This window comes from Brachyistius frenatus, unplaced genomic scaffold (genome assembly GCF_029030835.1).
Source record: "Brachyistius frenatus isolate BFR_SWC_R1_liver_20210118 unplaced genomic scaffold, ASM2903083v1 Contig_114, whole genome shotgun sequence".
NCBI lineage: Eukaryota > Metazoa > Chordata > Actinopteri > Embiotocidae > Brachyistius > Brachyistius frenatus.
In genome coordinates, this window is record NW_027210713.1 from 451,832 (window position 1) to 469,683 (window position 17,852).

At 40.5% G+C, this 17,852-nt stretch overlaps 1 protein-coding gene across 1 annotated transcript in view; it reads right to left on the reverse strand.

Annotated features, from left to right (window-relative positions):
- The window catches only part of myo7aa (myosin VIIAa), a 53,687-nt gene that overhangs the window by 29,662 nt on the left and 6,173 nt on the right, over nt 1-17,852 (reverse strand). Inside the window, exons 3-14 of the mRNA XM_069712939.1 lie at nt 8,281-8,394; nt 7,687-7,839; nt 7,252-7,269; nt 5,551-5,735; nt 5,287-5,408; nt 4,538-4,680; nt 3,975-4,088; nt 3,163-3,231; nt 2,985-3,069; nt 2,659-2,735; nt 2,142-2,261; nt 1,121-1,263 (exon numbers count right to left, since the gene is read on the reverse strand). Coding sequence (XP_069569040.1) covers nt 1,121-1,263; nt 2,142-2,261; nt 2,659-2,735; nt 2,985-3,069; nt 3,163-3,231; nt 3,975-4,088; nt 4,538-4,680; nt 5,287-5,408; nt 5,551-5,735; nt 7,252-7,269; nt 7,687-7,839; nt 8,281-8,394 — 1,343 coding nt within the window. The remainder of the gene's footprint in view (nt 1-1,120; nt 1,264-2,141; nt 2,262-2,658; nt 2,736-2,984; nt 3,070-3,162; nt 3,232-3,974; nt 4,089-4,537; nt 4,681-5,286; nt 5,409-5,550; nt 5,736-7,251; nt 7,270-7,686; nt 7,840-8,280; nt 8,395-17,852) is intronic.

Sequence of the window (17,852 nt, forward strand, 5' to 3'; positions counted from 1 at the left end):
TGTGTAAATATATTTCTGTGACACACTAATCCTTTGGAAAATGGAGGACAAACTGTTTTCTATCTGGTTTTATCTGTTTGCTGAGAAAACATCTATTACTACTTAAAGTACTTACTTAAAGTAACTGGCTCCTAAATGGTGGAATGAGCTCCTCACCGACATCAGGACAGCGGAAACTCTGAACATCTTCCGCCGCAAACTAAAAACACACCTCTTCCGACTTTACCTTGAATAGGTAGCACTTTAGTAGCACTTAAAATGTCGCTTAATGATAGCACTTTGTAGTTTGGCTTTCTTGAAGAAATTGTATTTTCTTGATTCCTGTTGTTCTGGGTTTTGTACCCTCATGGTTCAAATGCACTTATTGTAAGTCGCTTTGGATAAAAACAAATCCAAAGTAATGTAATGTAATATTACGTAAAAGTCACTAATATTGCATGTCGTCCAAATTATCATTAAAAGTCATACTATAGCATGTCGTTTAAAATATGAAAAAAAAGTCATACAATAGTATGATGGTTTGGACGACATACTATGGTATGACTTATTCTTCATATTTTATACGACATACTAAAGTCTTACGTATTTTAAATTTTTTTAATATAACTTTTTAGTATAACTTTTTTGTGATTTTTTGGGACGAAGAAAAAGTGATACTATATTATGACGTTGTGGACGAAACACTACGGCTTGACTTTTTCCTTCATATTTTAGACAACATACTAAAGTATTAAGTATTAAAAAAAATTTGGGCCGAAAAAAAAACCCCGTCATGACGTATGTACCTATGCAGTATGACTTTTTGGTTATTTTTGGGTCGATGAAAAAGTCACACAATAGTATGACGGTTTGGACGACATACTATGGTATGACTTATTCTTCATATTTTATACGACATACTAAAGTCTTAAGTATTTTTAATTTTTTTTTGCTGAAAAAAAACATACTTTAATATGACTCTCGAGCCATTTGGCCACGCCCACTCGCAACTCCACTAGAATATTAAATTTTTCGCCGGGAAACGTGTATCCACTTTCATGAAGGAACAAGGAGTAAGCGTGTGTGTGTGTGTGTGTGTGTGTGTGTGTGTGTGTGTGTGTGTGTGTGTGTGTGTGTGTACCTGTTGACGGTGAAGTTCTCGAAGCCGAAGATGTCCAGCAGTCCGATGGAGCGTCTGAGAGCTTTGGGCTGCGACGACGGAGGCTTGTAAATCGCTGCATTGATCTTCTCCACGATCCACACAAACAAACGCCCGTAGATTCCCTACACACACACACACACACACACACACACACACACACACACACACACACACACACACACACACACACACACACACACACACACACACACACACACACACACAGAGGAGTGAAGAAGACTTGTATAGTGTTTTTTTTTTTTTTGTATGACATCCTTCTCTCAGTACACTAACAATTAGTGCTCCTACATGTCAGGACTTTTATTGTGTAGTGTTGTTTCAAACTGCACACTGCTGTTCTGCACTGACAGGAAATGACCTCATCATGTGAACACATCACCCTCCAAAATATCTGCAGCTTTAATTATTTTAACCAGAATTCAACGTGTTTTTGTGTCCTCTGCTCAACACTCAATAAACACACGTATTCCTCTGTCCAGCAGCAGCAGTGGAAGGGAAACACTTTGTGTTCAGGAACAGCTGCAGCTTCCTCAGATGCTTTTAATTTGAAAATTCTTTACGTCTGTGGCCCCGCCCCTTCCTCTACGGAGCCAAGATGGCGACCGTTTAGGGTGGAAAGTGTCCTATGTTTCTTTTTTGGACTGTTTTGAGTGCATCATCCTGGTACTTGTAGTGTACTGCATGTTTCTGTACTTAGGAACACAGCCATGGATGTAAACACAGCAGGAAATAATATGTTTAATGTTGCTTTGCAAATGTTTTGTGAGGAAGGAAATCCATTTAAAAGTCTGATATGAGTGACTACGATGGAGAATATCACGGATCTCCTTGTATTCTCCGATAATGTATATATCTCTCCTCTTTCAGGCCTCACGCCATCATGTGGTGAGTTTCTCTGACAGACGACGCTCCAGACTTTTCACTCATGAGTTGATGAATTAAGATAAATAAGAAGGTTTTCATCGATTGGGTGTTTTACCTTCACGAACGCGTCACGAACATCGAGGGCCTGCTCCATGCTGAGTGGAGTGGAGACCGTCTCCCCTCTGGTGATCAGCGTTCGGCTGGTCAGACAGTTCATCAGATCCTTACCATCCACCTGAACACACACACACACACACACACACACACACACACACACACACACACACACACACACACACACACACACACACACACACACACCCCAGACTTAGAAAGCGAAGAAGTTCTCAGAGAAAAGTGAGAATATTGTGTTTTTAGGGTGAGCAGGATTTAAAAAACATCACTTCCTGCGTGAAGAAGGTACCGAAGTTTAGGTTCAGTTTTAGACAACAGAGTGATACCTCACCAGCAAAATGAACCTGCCTTTAGTGAAACGGATTAACGTGTGTGTGTGTGTGTGTGTGTGTGTGTGTGTGTGTGTGTGTGTGTGTGTGTGTGTGTGTGTGTGTGTGTGTGTGTGTGTGTGTGTGTGTGTGTGTGTGTGTGTGTGTGTGTGTGTGTGTGTGTGTCACCTCCAGCAGAGTAGCAGCAGTAGCGAGATGAGCGCTGCGGACAACCTCGCAGGCGTCCAGGTTGTCGTAGGTGCGAGCTGCGAGGTCAAAGGTCAACGGCGTGTTTTTATTTTTTTGGACACAAATAGGAAGAAAATTAAAACACAGAAATAAAAATACAACTAAAATCCAAAAAAGATAGTTTGTTGGAACATTTTGATGAAATCAGTCTTAACTCGACAAGCGTGGCTGCAGGGAATTAATTTCTGAACTAAGAAGCAGAGCGTCGATGAACATCATGAAATAAATAAATGTATTTAAAAGCGTCTGAATATTTTTGCTGTCACCTTCATATCTCAGATTCCCCATGTGTAAAATGGCAGCCAGAAGTTTAGAAATCTCCCCGTTCTCCTTGTCAGTGAACATCAGCACCTGAGCAAACCGAACAGAGGACCACATGGAGAATAACAGAGGATAAACTTTTACTACTTGATGAGTTGTAAAGTGAGACACACTCGTCCGTACCTTCATTGCAGAGCGGATGTTGGAGTACTCCTTCAAGTCGTCTCGGCCGTCACACACCGTGCAGTTACCCTGACAGATGGGAAATATAGTAACAGTTCAAAGAATTAAAAAAAAACACAGGAGAATTATGTCCTTTTATATTTCAGTGATCCACGCTTTTAACTCATCATGTCTGGATTATTAATAATTGCCTGTATTCAGGACTCAGCTAAAAGGTAAGCTGCCGTCGTCACATGTCTGACAAACTCTAAGAGACAACACCACATCACACCTGTCCTGCAGCGTTACAACGGATACCGACTGAGAAACGTTTTTTAGTGACTCTGGAAATATCGTCAAAAAGAGTTGTTGTCATACGACCCTCTGACGTGAAGTTTCCAGTAAAACATTTACATGTTGACTGACTGGAAGGAAGTCCTGAAGAGGAGACTGTCCAACAACTAACTCAGTCAGGACCCTGAACCTCTTCTCACAGAAAGACAGCTTGTGTTTGGTGGTACTCATGTGATGCTCTGGAACAATCTGATCAAGCATCTTCTTCCTGAGATCACAAAACCCCGGCACAGCCTGAGAGTCACAACATGTGAATGAAGGGACACGATAGAACAATTTGTGGATGCAGGAGGTTCTGCAGCAGCTGTTGAGGAGCGACGGAGAGAACGAATGAACGCTGTTAGAAAGACTGACAGGGAGTCTTTGAATGATTGGACAGAAAACAGGCTCGAAGTCAAAGCTGCTGCATCGTTATCAGCCTGTTGATCGATCATGACGTGACTGATCGGTCTGATACGTGAGGGCGAAGCAGGCCTCACCATGGTCAGGTAGGTGAAGTTGGTGGCTTTGCTCAGTCCCAGTTTCTGCTTCTCATCCGGAGTCATGCCCTTCAGCATGCAGTAGAAGATGTGGTAGTTTCTCTCGTCGTGGGCCTGAACAGAGAAGAGGAAGAAATAAATGTGGCATCATTACATCATATAAAACATTAAGGTAAGAAACGATTGATCCTCGGGGGGTTAATTCACAAGTCAGAGCAGCTAATAACGCTTTTCCCTAATTATTTTCAAAATAAAAGCCCTCTTTTCACACGTAATCCTTATTCATTTTCTAATACACACCCCTATAAATAAATAATAAATAAACGTAAAAATAAATAAATACAGGGAGAACTGTCACTTATTTTTCCCACTTCGAGCACTGACTAGAGGTTAAAAAATAGTTTGACTTCAAAGGATGGAAAGGAATTTAAAAAAGGTGCCGGAGGAAGGGACGGGTGGGAAGAAGAGGTCGGTAGAAATGGAGAAGAGGAGGAGAGAAGCGGGAAGAGCTGAGTCAGCGTGAGCTCTGACAGGTGGACAGGTGTGATCAGTGTGTGCTCTACCTGTCGACAGACCCGAGACTTCTCCAGCAGGTATTGCTCGATCTTGGCTCCCTCTATGGCTCCTCTCTTGTTGAAGTGGATGTCGATGTATTTCCCGAAACGAGACGAGTTGTCGTTGCGGATTGTTTTCGCGTTGCCGAAGGCTGAAGGAGAGATAAACAAACAAACAAACAAACAAACAAACAAACAAACGATGGAGAAAATGACGTCGTACGAATGAAGTGCACGTGAACCCGGCTTTATGTTAAATACAGTAAAATACTGAAACAAAACACATCACAGTCGAGGTTTAATACCCTGCTCGGGAGTTTATTGATGACTTCTTGTGTAGCTGCTGTCCATCCTTTCTGATTTGTGTGTGTAAATGTGTTCATTATGCTTCATTATCAGTATTGATAATAGATGTATGAATGTATGTTAAGTTACTTATGTGATATTTGAAATGGTACTTAATTAATTAATGACAGATGGCATGCTGCTATCACCTGCTGAAAATAAACTGCATGCACGAGGGAGTGTCGACGACGTTTCATTCAGAATTAAACCAGATTAAGCCGTTTTCTGACTCACTTGCTAACAAAGGATTTACGTTTCTCAATCGAAATTTTTGTAAATAATGTGACTTTAATTACAAAAAGCCAAATATTTGACAAGAAATGTAGAAGTAAAGTCTTTTTTCAGCATAATTATGGAAATAAAAATTCCTATTTGTGTATATACTGAAGCCTATGTACTCTATGTGTTCCTACCTTCCAGTATGGGATTGGCCTCCAGGACCTGCTGTTCGATCCACGAGTGTTGGCCGCTGATGGCCGCCAGGAACTGAAGGATCAGTTTGGTGCTTTCGGTTTTTCCTGCTCCAGACTCCCCACTGTGAAGTCACACAGTTTGTGATGAAGCAGGGAGAGGAGAGAGCAAAGATTTTACAGGAGCTCATTCTCAATTTGTACCCGTACTTTTGTCGGGATCATCTTAGGGCCGACGTACTGGCTGGTCCCTGGACTCCTTCCTACCTGATGATGCAACACTGGTCGCGGTTGTTCCTCTGCATGTTGAAGTAACAGTTGTCCGCGATGGCAAAGATGTGAGGCGGCATTTCACCGATCTTCTTGTTGGTGTAGAGGCGGATCTGGTCGGCCGTGTAGATGGGCAGCAGCTGGTACGGGTTGACGGCCACCAAGATGGAGCCTGTATACGTCTGAGCACAGAAGAAGAGAATCAATGGACGGTAGTTTTCTGAGGCCGACGTGATGCTGATTGTTCTGACTGAAAATCTGGAGTCAGTTTCATGCCAGTGATCTGTTCCACATGCTGGAGGTGTTCAGGGGCTGGTTGTCGAGCGAAAAATGATAAGGGAAGGTTGTTTTTTTTTAAAGTTTTTTGATTCTTTATATTGTTACATCCTTTGCTGAATTTTCCCATAAAAGTTTCCTTGTAACTTTAAAATTCTTCAAGGAGGAGGAGGTTTTCTGTTGGAGTCAAGGGAGGTAAGCAGTTTGATGCGGTTTTCAGGTTAACCATGTTTTCAGTTTAAAGAAAAAGTTCAAAATTGGTTGTGAATTAATTCTTCTCAGCCCGGCCAGCCTGCAGAGGAAACTCATTTCAGCCACTTGTGTCCGCGATGTCATTCTTTCAGTCACCACTGAGAGCTCGTGACCATCGGTCAGGGTCCGAACGTAGACTGACGGGCAACATGAAACCTTCGCCTTCTGGCTCAGCTCCTCTTAAGCAAAATGTTCCGGTGTAGAGCCTGCTTTACTGACTCTTAGTTGGACCTTAGCCATCATCCGGGCTCGGCATCGCTCCACCCGTCAGTACAGTAGAGACACCGTGTCAGTGTCACGTTTTGCCTCGGCAGAGCGTGGAAAGTAGACGCATGTATGACCAGGGTCGAAGAGGGAGGTCATGTGATGAAGCACAAAGAGTCACCTGAAAACGTGACACGATATGGTCTGGTGGACGGATGGGTTTATTCTACTTAGTTGTTTTTAGCCTGAATCTGCTTTATTCATTTGTTTTCAGTTGATTTGACCTGAATTTAAAATCCTGCTTGAGTAAATAGGTTCAAAATCATCATCCATAGCAATTTTTACATCTTTCTATATAAAGTAAAAAATAAGTAAAATAATTCAGGAAATTATAGACGTATTGCAGATCAAACTCTTCTTGAGATTCGTGTGCGATCAGTCAGCCACCTTCAATGTTGTGTGCAGCTTTTAGACGATTTTATGAATCAAATATAAAAATCAAACGTGTGTTAAACACATCAGACTCTGTTGGTGGGCAGAAAACTTGAGGAGCTGACGCAGGTCTTGTAGCTCAGATGTTGAAGGATGACAATGAGAACATATCAGTGTTCGCCACCGGAGAACAGACGGCCATGTTGGAAACAAATCAGCATGCATCCCGGCTGCAGGGCTCATTCCTGCAGGAACATGACACCTCTGGAGATACGATGTTTAAGCTACTCCACCAAACCCACAACTGCTTCAGTGTCAGGTTTGAGATGCTAACATGTAGCATTCAGAACATGCAATATACATGCAGTTTATATATATATATGTGAATAACAAATATACTGCACGTTGCTGTTTTTGAGGACATGGAGGTGTTGCACTAAAAGTGTGCATTTATACATGCATTAATTGCAGGCACTTGTGCGTGTTTCTGCTTCCTCTTTTGCAGCCATGCTCGACCTCTAGGAGCTGACTTACCCTGCCACCACAATTTGTCTTCACAGGAAACAGGAAAGAGGAAGAAGGATAACAAACAGGACAAAAGAGAGAATAAAGAAGCAACACAGTGAGATGAGAGCAAAAAAACAGCCAACAGCAGAAGTCTGAGGTTGAATATGTGAGAAAGAGTCGGAAAAGAACGTTCAAGCTTTGGATAAAGGTGAAAAAAGCTCCATAAAGAGGCAAAAGAACAATGCAGCAGCAGCATCTGTCTGGTTGTCAGTATGAATGAAGTAAAGTAAGACATCTAGCAGTTTTTCAACTGTAACTCATCATATTTATCAGCCAAATAATCATGAAAAGAATGTCGTCATCTTGTGCTGCCTTCATATCATGACAGAAAAAAACGGAGCTGAGTGAACATAAACAAGCCAACAAAGAGGAAAATAAAAACAATGTCACAGCGACACTCACGTATATCAGTTTCTCTCTGTATCTGATGAGCAGGTTGCGGAGGATGCCGGCTTCGTTCAGGTCTCCCAGGCGGATCATGTCCTCCACGCCGTGGATGGAGGTCGGATGCATCGGCTTGATGTTGGTGGCGTTCTGGGGGGATATCCAGTGCTCCTGGAGCGGGAGGGAAAATCATGGAGGTTTGTAGAGGAAAACAGAAGGAATTTCAGGATGCTCCTGATCCAAAGTCATATGAAATATTTATTATTCCAACATTCAAAAGGCTTTTAAGCTCCACCACAGTTTAAATGTATGACTTACTAATATTGCTTTTCTTTTTGCCAGTAACAGGCTGCAAAAGCTCAAGAAAACATTTCAATTGAGCTTTTCTTCATTACTTTTACTGTGCTAAAGAAATGTAAAGCTTTTTATAACATCTTAAAATCGACATAACATCATGACCGAACAATGTGCAGTGTATACTGCTGGGTCTAAAATCACATCATTGCACCCTGTTTTACTACAGTAAGGTGAAATTTTGGTAACTTTGCCTCATTTTGCTCCCCACAACATAAAGGAAGTATTTTCGATTTAAATAAGTGTTGCAACTCTTACATTTCCTTCATCATCCAACACCTGGATCTGTCCCGAGTCACAGAGTTTGACTACGGCGCCAACCGGCACCTCAAATTCCCGACCGGTCTTCAAGTCCAGCCAGACGTAGTCACCCTGCAAGGAAGAATGGATGTTTTAAATCAGGGTCAGAAGTACTGCAAAAGGCACGATCAGATGAGAAGTCAGAGTCGGAAGCAGAAGGGAACCATCGACCACCTCTCCATGAATGTGACTGGAAAGTTTTACATTTTCAGGCTTTCGAGATGTGTGAACCTTTTAAAGTCAGACTATGGCTTAAATCAGGCCTCTTCTCATCTTCATCAACACGACATTACTACATTTATGGCAGTCGTTTCTTTGAGAATCAGCAATACAAGTCAAGTAAGTCAAGCACTGAAACAAATGGTGCAGTCTGAGAAGGGTAAAGTGAACCTGATCCAGTCAGACAGTCCGACCTTGACCGGAAGCTTCTGGAAAGGAGAAAACACAAAATGTGTAGCAGGAATTTGTTGCAACTCACAGCCTGCAAGGTTCAGGAGGCTGACACCGTCTAGCTTCAGGTTGAAGTTTAAAACATCTGTTTGACAAAGCTTACACTTACAGGAAGTAGATGAAGGCTGAAAGGACCTTTGGCCTCTCTTTTTACGTGTCTGTTTGCACTTTTCTGTTCTTTATCTCAGAGACTTTTGCTCCCTTTGCAAAGACTCACGCTAGCTCTTTCCCTCTGCTTCCTGTCTTTGTGCTAAGCTAAGCTAAGCAGCTACAGGTTACAGCCTCCAGTTTAACAGACAGATATGAGAAGGATGTCAATCATGTCAAAATGTCCAACTCATTCTTAAAAGGTAAAGTCAATCAATGTTTCATGATGCAGAAGACTGAAGTTAAAGCGCTGCTACTAAGTTCTCTATCAAATCATTTTTTTCTTTACTCACAAACACATTTTTATCGCTTTTGAGGACATCACATTGACTTGCATTAATTTCATGGACGCTTATGTTAACTGTAACTATAACCTATACTTGCCTAAACCCAACCAACCAACCGTAACCTTAAACCAAGTCCTCATATGTTAATATTTAATTTATACTTATGGAGACTTGAATTTTGTCCCAAAAAAGGAGGCAGGTCTCCACTGATGAGCATGACATGAGCAATACACACACACACACACACACACACACACACACACACACACACACACACACACACACACACACACACACACACACACACACACACACACAAATGTACATTAAAAACTTAAACACAGTTTTTAAATGTGCAGTTATGATTCATGACTCAAAACAGACTCCAATGTATAATTATTTTAGAACACACGTTCCTCTCTCTCTTTCACACACACACATTAATGGGTGTTACAAAAAAGCCACAATTATGCATGAAACAAGTGCACACGCACATGTTACGTAGTGCAAATCCCACAGAGAAGAGACACACAATTGTGACTCATGAGACTTAAGACTCTTTCCCACACACACACACACACACACACAGAGTTACAGCATACCGGCATCAGTGTACTTTGTTTCATCACAGTGTTGACGTTGCGTAGCAGCGCCCATTTAGCCAGATCCTTCTCATAGAGCTCCAGGTAGTCCCGACGTTTGTACATCTTCACGTGCTCAGTACACACTTACGTACACTTACATACAGGTGGACAGGTGTGTAAGCTGTTCTGAGGTTTGTATAGTTTCAGTTTTCTCTGTGCTTTGTAAATACACACACAGATAGACAGTTTGGACTGATTAAAGCTGTCATACGAACTCTGAAATGTTTAAAATCTCCATGGTTTCATTATTCCACGTTAAACTCCAGCAGATCACAGTCACATGTCACCTCTGCTTCTCTTTGCTTCATTAAATGCCCTTCAAGTGATGGAAAAAAAAAATATATCAAGAAAACAAGGTCCAATATCCGACATCCGGTGGTCTAACAGGGTCACAAACAAAAGGAACATCCTAGTTTGTGACCTTCAATTTTCTAAAAATGTCTCTAAAGAAAGCAGTTCAAAAATATCTCCAGTATTCTGCTAATTTTCAGATCATTTTGAAGTTTCCTCTGCAGGAACATTTTGGGACAGTCCTCCTGCTGCTCTCTGTCCATCTCTCTCTCTGTCACACTCACACTTTGTTCACCCAGCCCCCCCCCCCCCCCCCCCCCAACAACCTCCCCTGTTGTCCATGGCAACAAGATGTCACTTCCTCCTCAGGTGTGTCATATGGTGTTGGATTTCTGGATAGATAAATACACTACAGGCTCTTATTGCGTTGTCAATTCTACAAGTAATGCAGGATAAACAATGTGTTTCCTGCCTGAGTAAGAACAATATCAGTAATGATAATAACTTCACAATATAGTGCATTTAAATGTATCTGTGAATCATAATCACCGACATTTTGTTCATGAGTTACTCCTCATTCTACTGAGAGGCACAAACAGGTAATGACACAATAATTTATTACTTATCTTTTGTCCACACTAATGAGGATATTTTTTTAAATGTCCTCAATGTTTTAAAAATTTTTTTGTGTCCAAACGACATTTGTTCACAAGATATGTCCATGCCAACAGGGATGCAAAAACAAGCGCTCAAACAAGCATGCCGGTCCAGTAGGTGGCCCTAAAGTCCATATCAACGATGTGTGAAATACCAGAGAAGAAAATTCTGAGTAGGCATAGTGCATTTCGCGGCAGCAACTTAAAGAAAAAAGCATTAGTAATAGGCTATCTAGTTATTCATTCATTAATAGTAAAATGTATACATTTCAAACTTAGCTGATGCCAAACAAACATAAAGAAACCAGTATATATATCCAACATTGTTGTTGTTTTTGTTTTCAGACACATGTACAATCCACAAAGCAACAGTGGACATGAGCACTTTGAGGCCTCACATCATCTTTTCCCAAATGCTCCGTTAAACATGTTCACAAAACACAGTTTGTAAAAAGTCTGTGTAAAATGTTCTTTGCGTGTGGATGATGAAATATGTTTAGTATTTTTTTAAATTATTATTATTATGATTTATTATATGTGTGGACAAGGCTTTAATAGCCTATTAATTATCCATAACATTTAAAGATATAATAATAATAATAACATGCTGCAATGTTTACACCTTTAGAGCATTAGCATGCGAACATTTACTTCCTCAACACAAATTACAGAGGAGTTGGTGAAGGATGACCAAAAGTACTGGACAATGATAATCTTTACTTGACTGTGGTGCTCACAAAAAAAAGGAAAAAAGAAGAAGAATATCAGTAGAAAGTTTCATGGTAATCCATCCAACAGTTGTTGAGATATTCTAGTCTGGACCAAAGGACCAGACTTATCCCGGAGGCCATGATGATCCCCTGACCCCTCATTCACTGCAAAATATCTCAACATCTACTGAATGAATCTGTGCAAATTTTGGTACAGAAAAAACATTTTGGTTTCATATAAAAACACCCTCTCTACCATCAGCGGTGGAATTTCGTTAGCACACTAATGTTAGCATTTATAATCTGACGACAGCCATTCAGAGGCGCAATATGTTTCTTTGCCTCCTGATGTCCTTCTGTAAGAAGAGAGTAAGATGGGAAACATGCCTGCTGTGTGTAGAGATGTGAGCTGGTGAGTCTGAGTTTTGTGTGTGTGTGTGTGTGTGTGTGTGTGTGTGTGTGTGTGTGTGTGTGTGTGTGTGTGTGTGTGTGTGTGTGTGTGTGTGTGTGTGTGTGTGTGTGTGTGTGTGTGTGTGTGTGTGTGTGTGTGTGTGATGAATAGTTGTTTGAGTGTGTGTTACATATATGTCAGTTTAATTAAGTAAATACTCCGTCTGGCAAACTGAGCCACCTGAACATTACACCACCAAGCACCTGTCTCTCTCTCTCTCTCTCTCTCTCTCTCTCTCTCACACACACACACACACACACACACACACACACACACACACACACACACACTTACAGAGTAAACAGGAGCGAGCAGGGCTAATGGCAAACTATCAGAAACCACTTGTTGAATTATTAAACACGGAGATTCTGTTTGGTGTCTCTCTCTGTCTCCTCTTTTATATTTATTTTCTGTTTCTTCTTTGTATCTCGTTCTTCCATCATTCATTCATCTCTCTTAATGTTCTTATTTCTGCAGACACGTGTTTCTTACAGTACTGATATGTAGATGGCTATAATTCAGGTGTTCACAGTAACTGATCAGATTATGATAACAACACTGAAGTCAATGTGCTCTCCAGTTGATGAGTTGGTTACTTAACCAGAAATCAAATTTGAAGTCCAAACAAAAATAAAATCTGCTATATTATTACAAATGACAAATTAACTTTTCAAAAGTGCTAACTAGACACTGTTACTGTACAACTGATAGTAACTGCCTGGCCTGAGTTTGATTGAAACATTTAGCTGCGTGTCTTTGATGACAGCATCACAATCAGACTCTCATCGACAAACGCAGCATTTCACAGCCCTGTAGAGGCTTTTTATAGAAGTCATTTACAGATCAATGAAGGCCCTCGGGTCAACTAATCAGACACCGCAGCAGATGGAGACAAACCCATAACCCACGGATCAGCACAGAACCTCAAACTGTGTTTTATTATCAGCACGCAGGTTTGATGATTTCTGCTTGCGACGAAATTTGTACCACTTACTCGTCAGGATTGTACCTTCCTCCAACTCTGGACACATCACGGTGTGCATTTAGGGAAAACGACCAGCTCCTACTGAGATCACACAGACTACGCTTTGGACAAATGTGACTGAGACCAGCCACAGTGTTGGTGTATAGTTAAGCAGTGATGTAATGTCCACACTGCCTGCCTGGGCGAGTGTTCTCATTATCTCTTTCTTCAGGTAAATAATTCAGGCCTGACATGAGCCAGGTATTCACTTGCAGCTGTTAATGTCACTCCTATGTGGAGAGGTAACAAACAGCACAGAGGACGGGCAGAAAGAGAGCCTCGGTTTACGGCTAGGAATCATGAACCACGATATCCCCAGTTACTACCTCACGTTACTCGTATTTAAAATGATCATCTGTGAAAAAACATTCTAGTTCTTATTTTAATGGTTTAGAGTTTTAGTTATTTGTCCAGGCTCTTCTTCATAAATACTCCGATTACTTTTTCGTGAAAAGAGTCCTGGTTTAAAGCAGCATTAAGCCTACATCTAAATAAATGTTGGGACCCGTGAACAGTGAATGGAAATGTGTAATGAGTATTTAATAATCTGTAGAAACTCAACATTGAGTCATAAACACAGACACTTCTGAAAACATTCTTAAACTTTTGTTTGAGCACTTGGGAACAGCAGGAACACAAGCCTGACATAATTTATTCTGTAAAAAAGCAGCAACGGATAATATTTTACAAAAAAAGTGTCAAATCACCAGCCCCTCCAGCATTTATTTTGTGATTGTGGTGACTTTTCTCAAAAACTGTGATGTAATTTGTGAAGTTTTAAGTGAGTTTTTTTATGGTAAAACTGCAGAATAGCAAAAATTGCAAGTTGAAGGGAGGAAAAGTAAAAAAAAATTTAAACAACAACCTAATAAAGAGTAACATGTAATTACTTCCTGTGATAATAATTATGGTGCACATCACAGAAATGATTTAGTTACAATATTTTTATTTATCCCTTTTTTTTTTTAACCTAAAGTTACAAATAATTTCTAAAAGTGATGCAGCTTTACAGAACAGATAGTCTGTGACTGTAATATAGAATACAAAGGCGACATCTGCTGTCAAAAAAGGAGCTTTAAATGCTTTATAAATAATAATAATAATAATTCAACACACTGTATGAACAGAAACAAAGTGCAGTCTCTTCCAGCTGGAAGTGTGTATAAAACTAATTTAACAGGTTTCTCATTTCAATGATAAAACCACATTTCCCACAAACCCTGTCACTTCCTGTTGTCCCAGTTGGCTAGCAGTAGTTTGTTTTGATGGTGTGAGAGAGCAGAGCCCTGCTGATTGTAAATGAGGAGTTATTTTTGTTAATAAAGTGAATTTTGTTTGGAAAGGTGACTTTATGCCATAATAATTTTAACAGAGATTCAGCTCCATGTCATAAAACACACTTTCATTGCATCATTTGGAGTTGGTGGAGACAAAAACACAGCTAAATGGAGCGATAACACAACTCACAACTAAAAGACGGATAATATTGTTTCATATTTTTTGAATGTGTTAATTGTCATGTTGTTAGATTTTCAATCTAAAGGCTCAGGCCAAGCAAAAGCTGCAGCTGTGAAGTGTCTTGTTGGCCTCAAAGGTTCACCCCACGACACTCTGTCCAGGGTCTGCAGGTATCAGATCACCACTACAGACTGCACACTGTGTGTCTGAAGCTCAGAGGACATCTTCAGGTGAAGCTCTGCCCTCTGCTGGTGTTTTATACAACTTTTTATTACCAGTTAAAAAACACTTCTCTCTGGATAAACTTTACATTTTAAAGCAACGTTTGTCTCTGAGAATTAAATCTGCCTCCGAAGGAACATTTAGACGATCACAGGATCCTGAAACTCACATTAATCCAGATACTTGAGGCAAGCTGGGACATGACAGCTATTAAAAGGGCCATATAAGTAATATACGTACCTCCATCTCACCTCATTTGCATTTAAATAGATGGACAAATCAAAGGTCACAGGGCAAGAAATATAGCGACGAGCTAATTGTGCTGGTATGAACAAACTCAACCATAAAAACAAACAGACCGGCTCTTCTTTCTATTTCAGTGAACAATTTACATAAACAGTTATTCGCCGTCTGCCTCCACAAAGAAAACTGGTTTACCGAGGCAACTAAAGTGGAGTTTAAATTGGCACATTATAAAAGCAGATATGTTCTGCGTGTAAAATGTGAATCTTTGAAGTAAATACAGGGGTCATATAAACGTAACTGAATTAGTATTACAACATTTATAAGTATAAAGAGGCAGAAAATAGAAATACTTGAGCAAAATACAAGTAGGCGACTCTACATATATATGTTATTATATTATGTGTGCACATTATTATTATTTCTCAGGATTGGTTTGATTTAATGTCCACAGAAATTCATGTTAAGTTTCTGTCATTTTCCTCAGTCTTAAAAGTTCAATCCAAGTTATAACTGCAGCTGTGAAGTATCTTGTTCCTTTAAAGCTTCACTACAAGTTACACAACCTCTGTCAAGAGTTTGTAGGTATCAGATCACAACTACACACTGCACAGGTTCTTTCTGGCTGCTTCAGGTATAAAAGGCTCTGCCCTCTGCTGGTGTTTCTGACACTTTTTATAACCAGTTGGAAACACAGAAACAGTACAGGTGTTTAGGCAGGTAATCTGTAAGATGTTTGGTTTAAAACTTTGGAAAATGGACTAAACATTACAGTATGTGTAGAAATAGCCGACTGAGACGTCTGAGAATTGTGTTGCAGTGATATCTACTAAAGTAAGCATGCTAACAAGCTAGCGGCAGCCCTGCTTGCTTTACAATACAGTGAGTCAGTGTAGTGTAAACTCTGAGCTCAGAAAACATCAGAGGAAGGGAATTCTAAGGATTTTACTCTATGAATACAATTTCAAATACAACAAAGGCTTTCCCCCAACAGATTCTTTGAAACTACCCTGATGTTCTTCGCCCCACTTCTCATGTCCAGACATAACCAACCAGACCAACGCTGTCGGTCACAGAATCTGACGGGTCACAGTTTTGAATGTAACACTGAACTAAGGCTGGACGCTACAGCGACTCAGTTATTGATATCAATTTGGCTGCTGTCCTTCTCTGCAAACAGAACCAGTGAAAGAAGCAACTGTGTTTGTTCTACACACACACACACACACACACACCAACAAAACCCCTGTCCTGTTCCCATTGTGGGCGACCAGTAAATGAGTCAGAGCTGCTGAATGAATGAATGCCAGCGCTCCATCACTGAGGAAGATAAACAAGAAACAAACAGACTTTCAGTAACTTTGTGGACGAGACACTTCCAGAAACAGACAGTTGTGGAAGAACAATACTAAAACAACAATGTAAAAAAACCTCCATTACAAATTGAAGTCTGTATTCAAAATTGGACTTATGTAAAGGTACATATCAACAAAATGTGAGCATTTTACTTTTATAGCTGCTCACGTCTTTATTTTTTTTTTACACTATATGGGATCATCTCAAGCCTGAAACTACTGTAAAAGAAAAGCTTAGAGGGGAAATATCTCTGGTTTAGCCATTCATGCACCTACACACATCTAAAACACAACAAAGACTCACAACTAGAGACTGCTGCTTTGTAACAAGGGATCCATTGATTTAATGCCCCCGTAAAGTTAAACTGCCAACCCTAATGTGACCTTTAAGAAACATGGTAAAATGTTGTCATTAAATTTTCCTGGTCTGACATCAGACTCATTAACCCTTAATCACCACTAAATGCTGTAAAACTACATCTATGCATCCAATTATTCTCCCACATTTCAGCAAATATTAAACTAGTATTAAACTTTATGTTTACAAACTGAAGCCATCCAAACCGTCCCTGACTGAAGCCAGAGTTTACCTTGATGAGGGTGGTGCACCTGTAGGTGAGGCACTGTACATTTGCATCAGAGTCTTCCGGTGGCCAATCAGAAGTCTTCCCGTTCATTTTCATCGTCATGGTTACCACATTAACATCTGCACAGCATCCAGAGTTTAAAAGCATTTACAGAGAATCTTCCATGTTGTAAAAAATGTTTAAGTTTTTCAAGCCAAATTCCAAATGAGACACAAATCTGTCATCAAAAAAAAAGAAGAAAAATCATGTTTGTTTTTCAGGTAAAAACAAAAACTTCATTCCTCCTTCCACATTCAGCAGTTACATCCACAACTTTTGTCGACACAGGCAGTAGATAGGCTCTGCTATTGATCAGATATCATCCGCAGTCGTCTCTTTTCTCGATGATCGAGGTGAAGCAGCGTTTCAACTTGCGCCCACTTCCTGTCCGGTTCAGTCCAAACACACCTGGGCAGTTTGGATGGAGGTTTAGAGTGTGTTTGATGAATAAACATCTACTGCAGTGATTGGTGAGGGCTGATCTGTGTGTGTTTGCTTGCCCTATTGGCTCGCCCTAGTTTGTGCCTCCACGTTGGGGGAACGCTGTCAGAGTTCATTAGTCGATCAGAAAGGCGGATGAGTTCAGCAGCGCATTAACTGAGTATCAGAGAGGCCGACAGAGAGGCCATTGCATGCTCACACACACACACAGAGTGTGTGTGTGTGTGTGTGTGTGTGTGTGTGTGTGTGTGTGTGTGTGTGTGTGTGTGTGTGTGTGTGTGTGTGTGTGTGTGTGTGTGTGTGTGTGTGTGTGTGTGTGTGTGTAGGGAACAGATTATGTTTGTATGGGACAATGTGGGACACCTACCAATGTTAAGAGGTATCCTTAGAAATTTCTGTTTTAAAGTTAGTTAACATTGTGATTTTTATTACAGTAACTAATTGGCAGCAATTGACATGTAAATCACTTTTTACAGTAAGTTACTTGTCAATGGCTGCCAGTTAATTACTGTGAATTTCACAGTA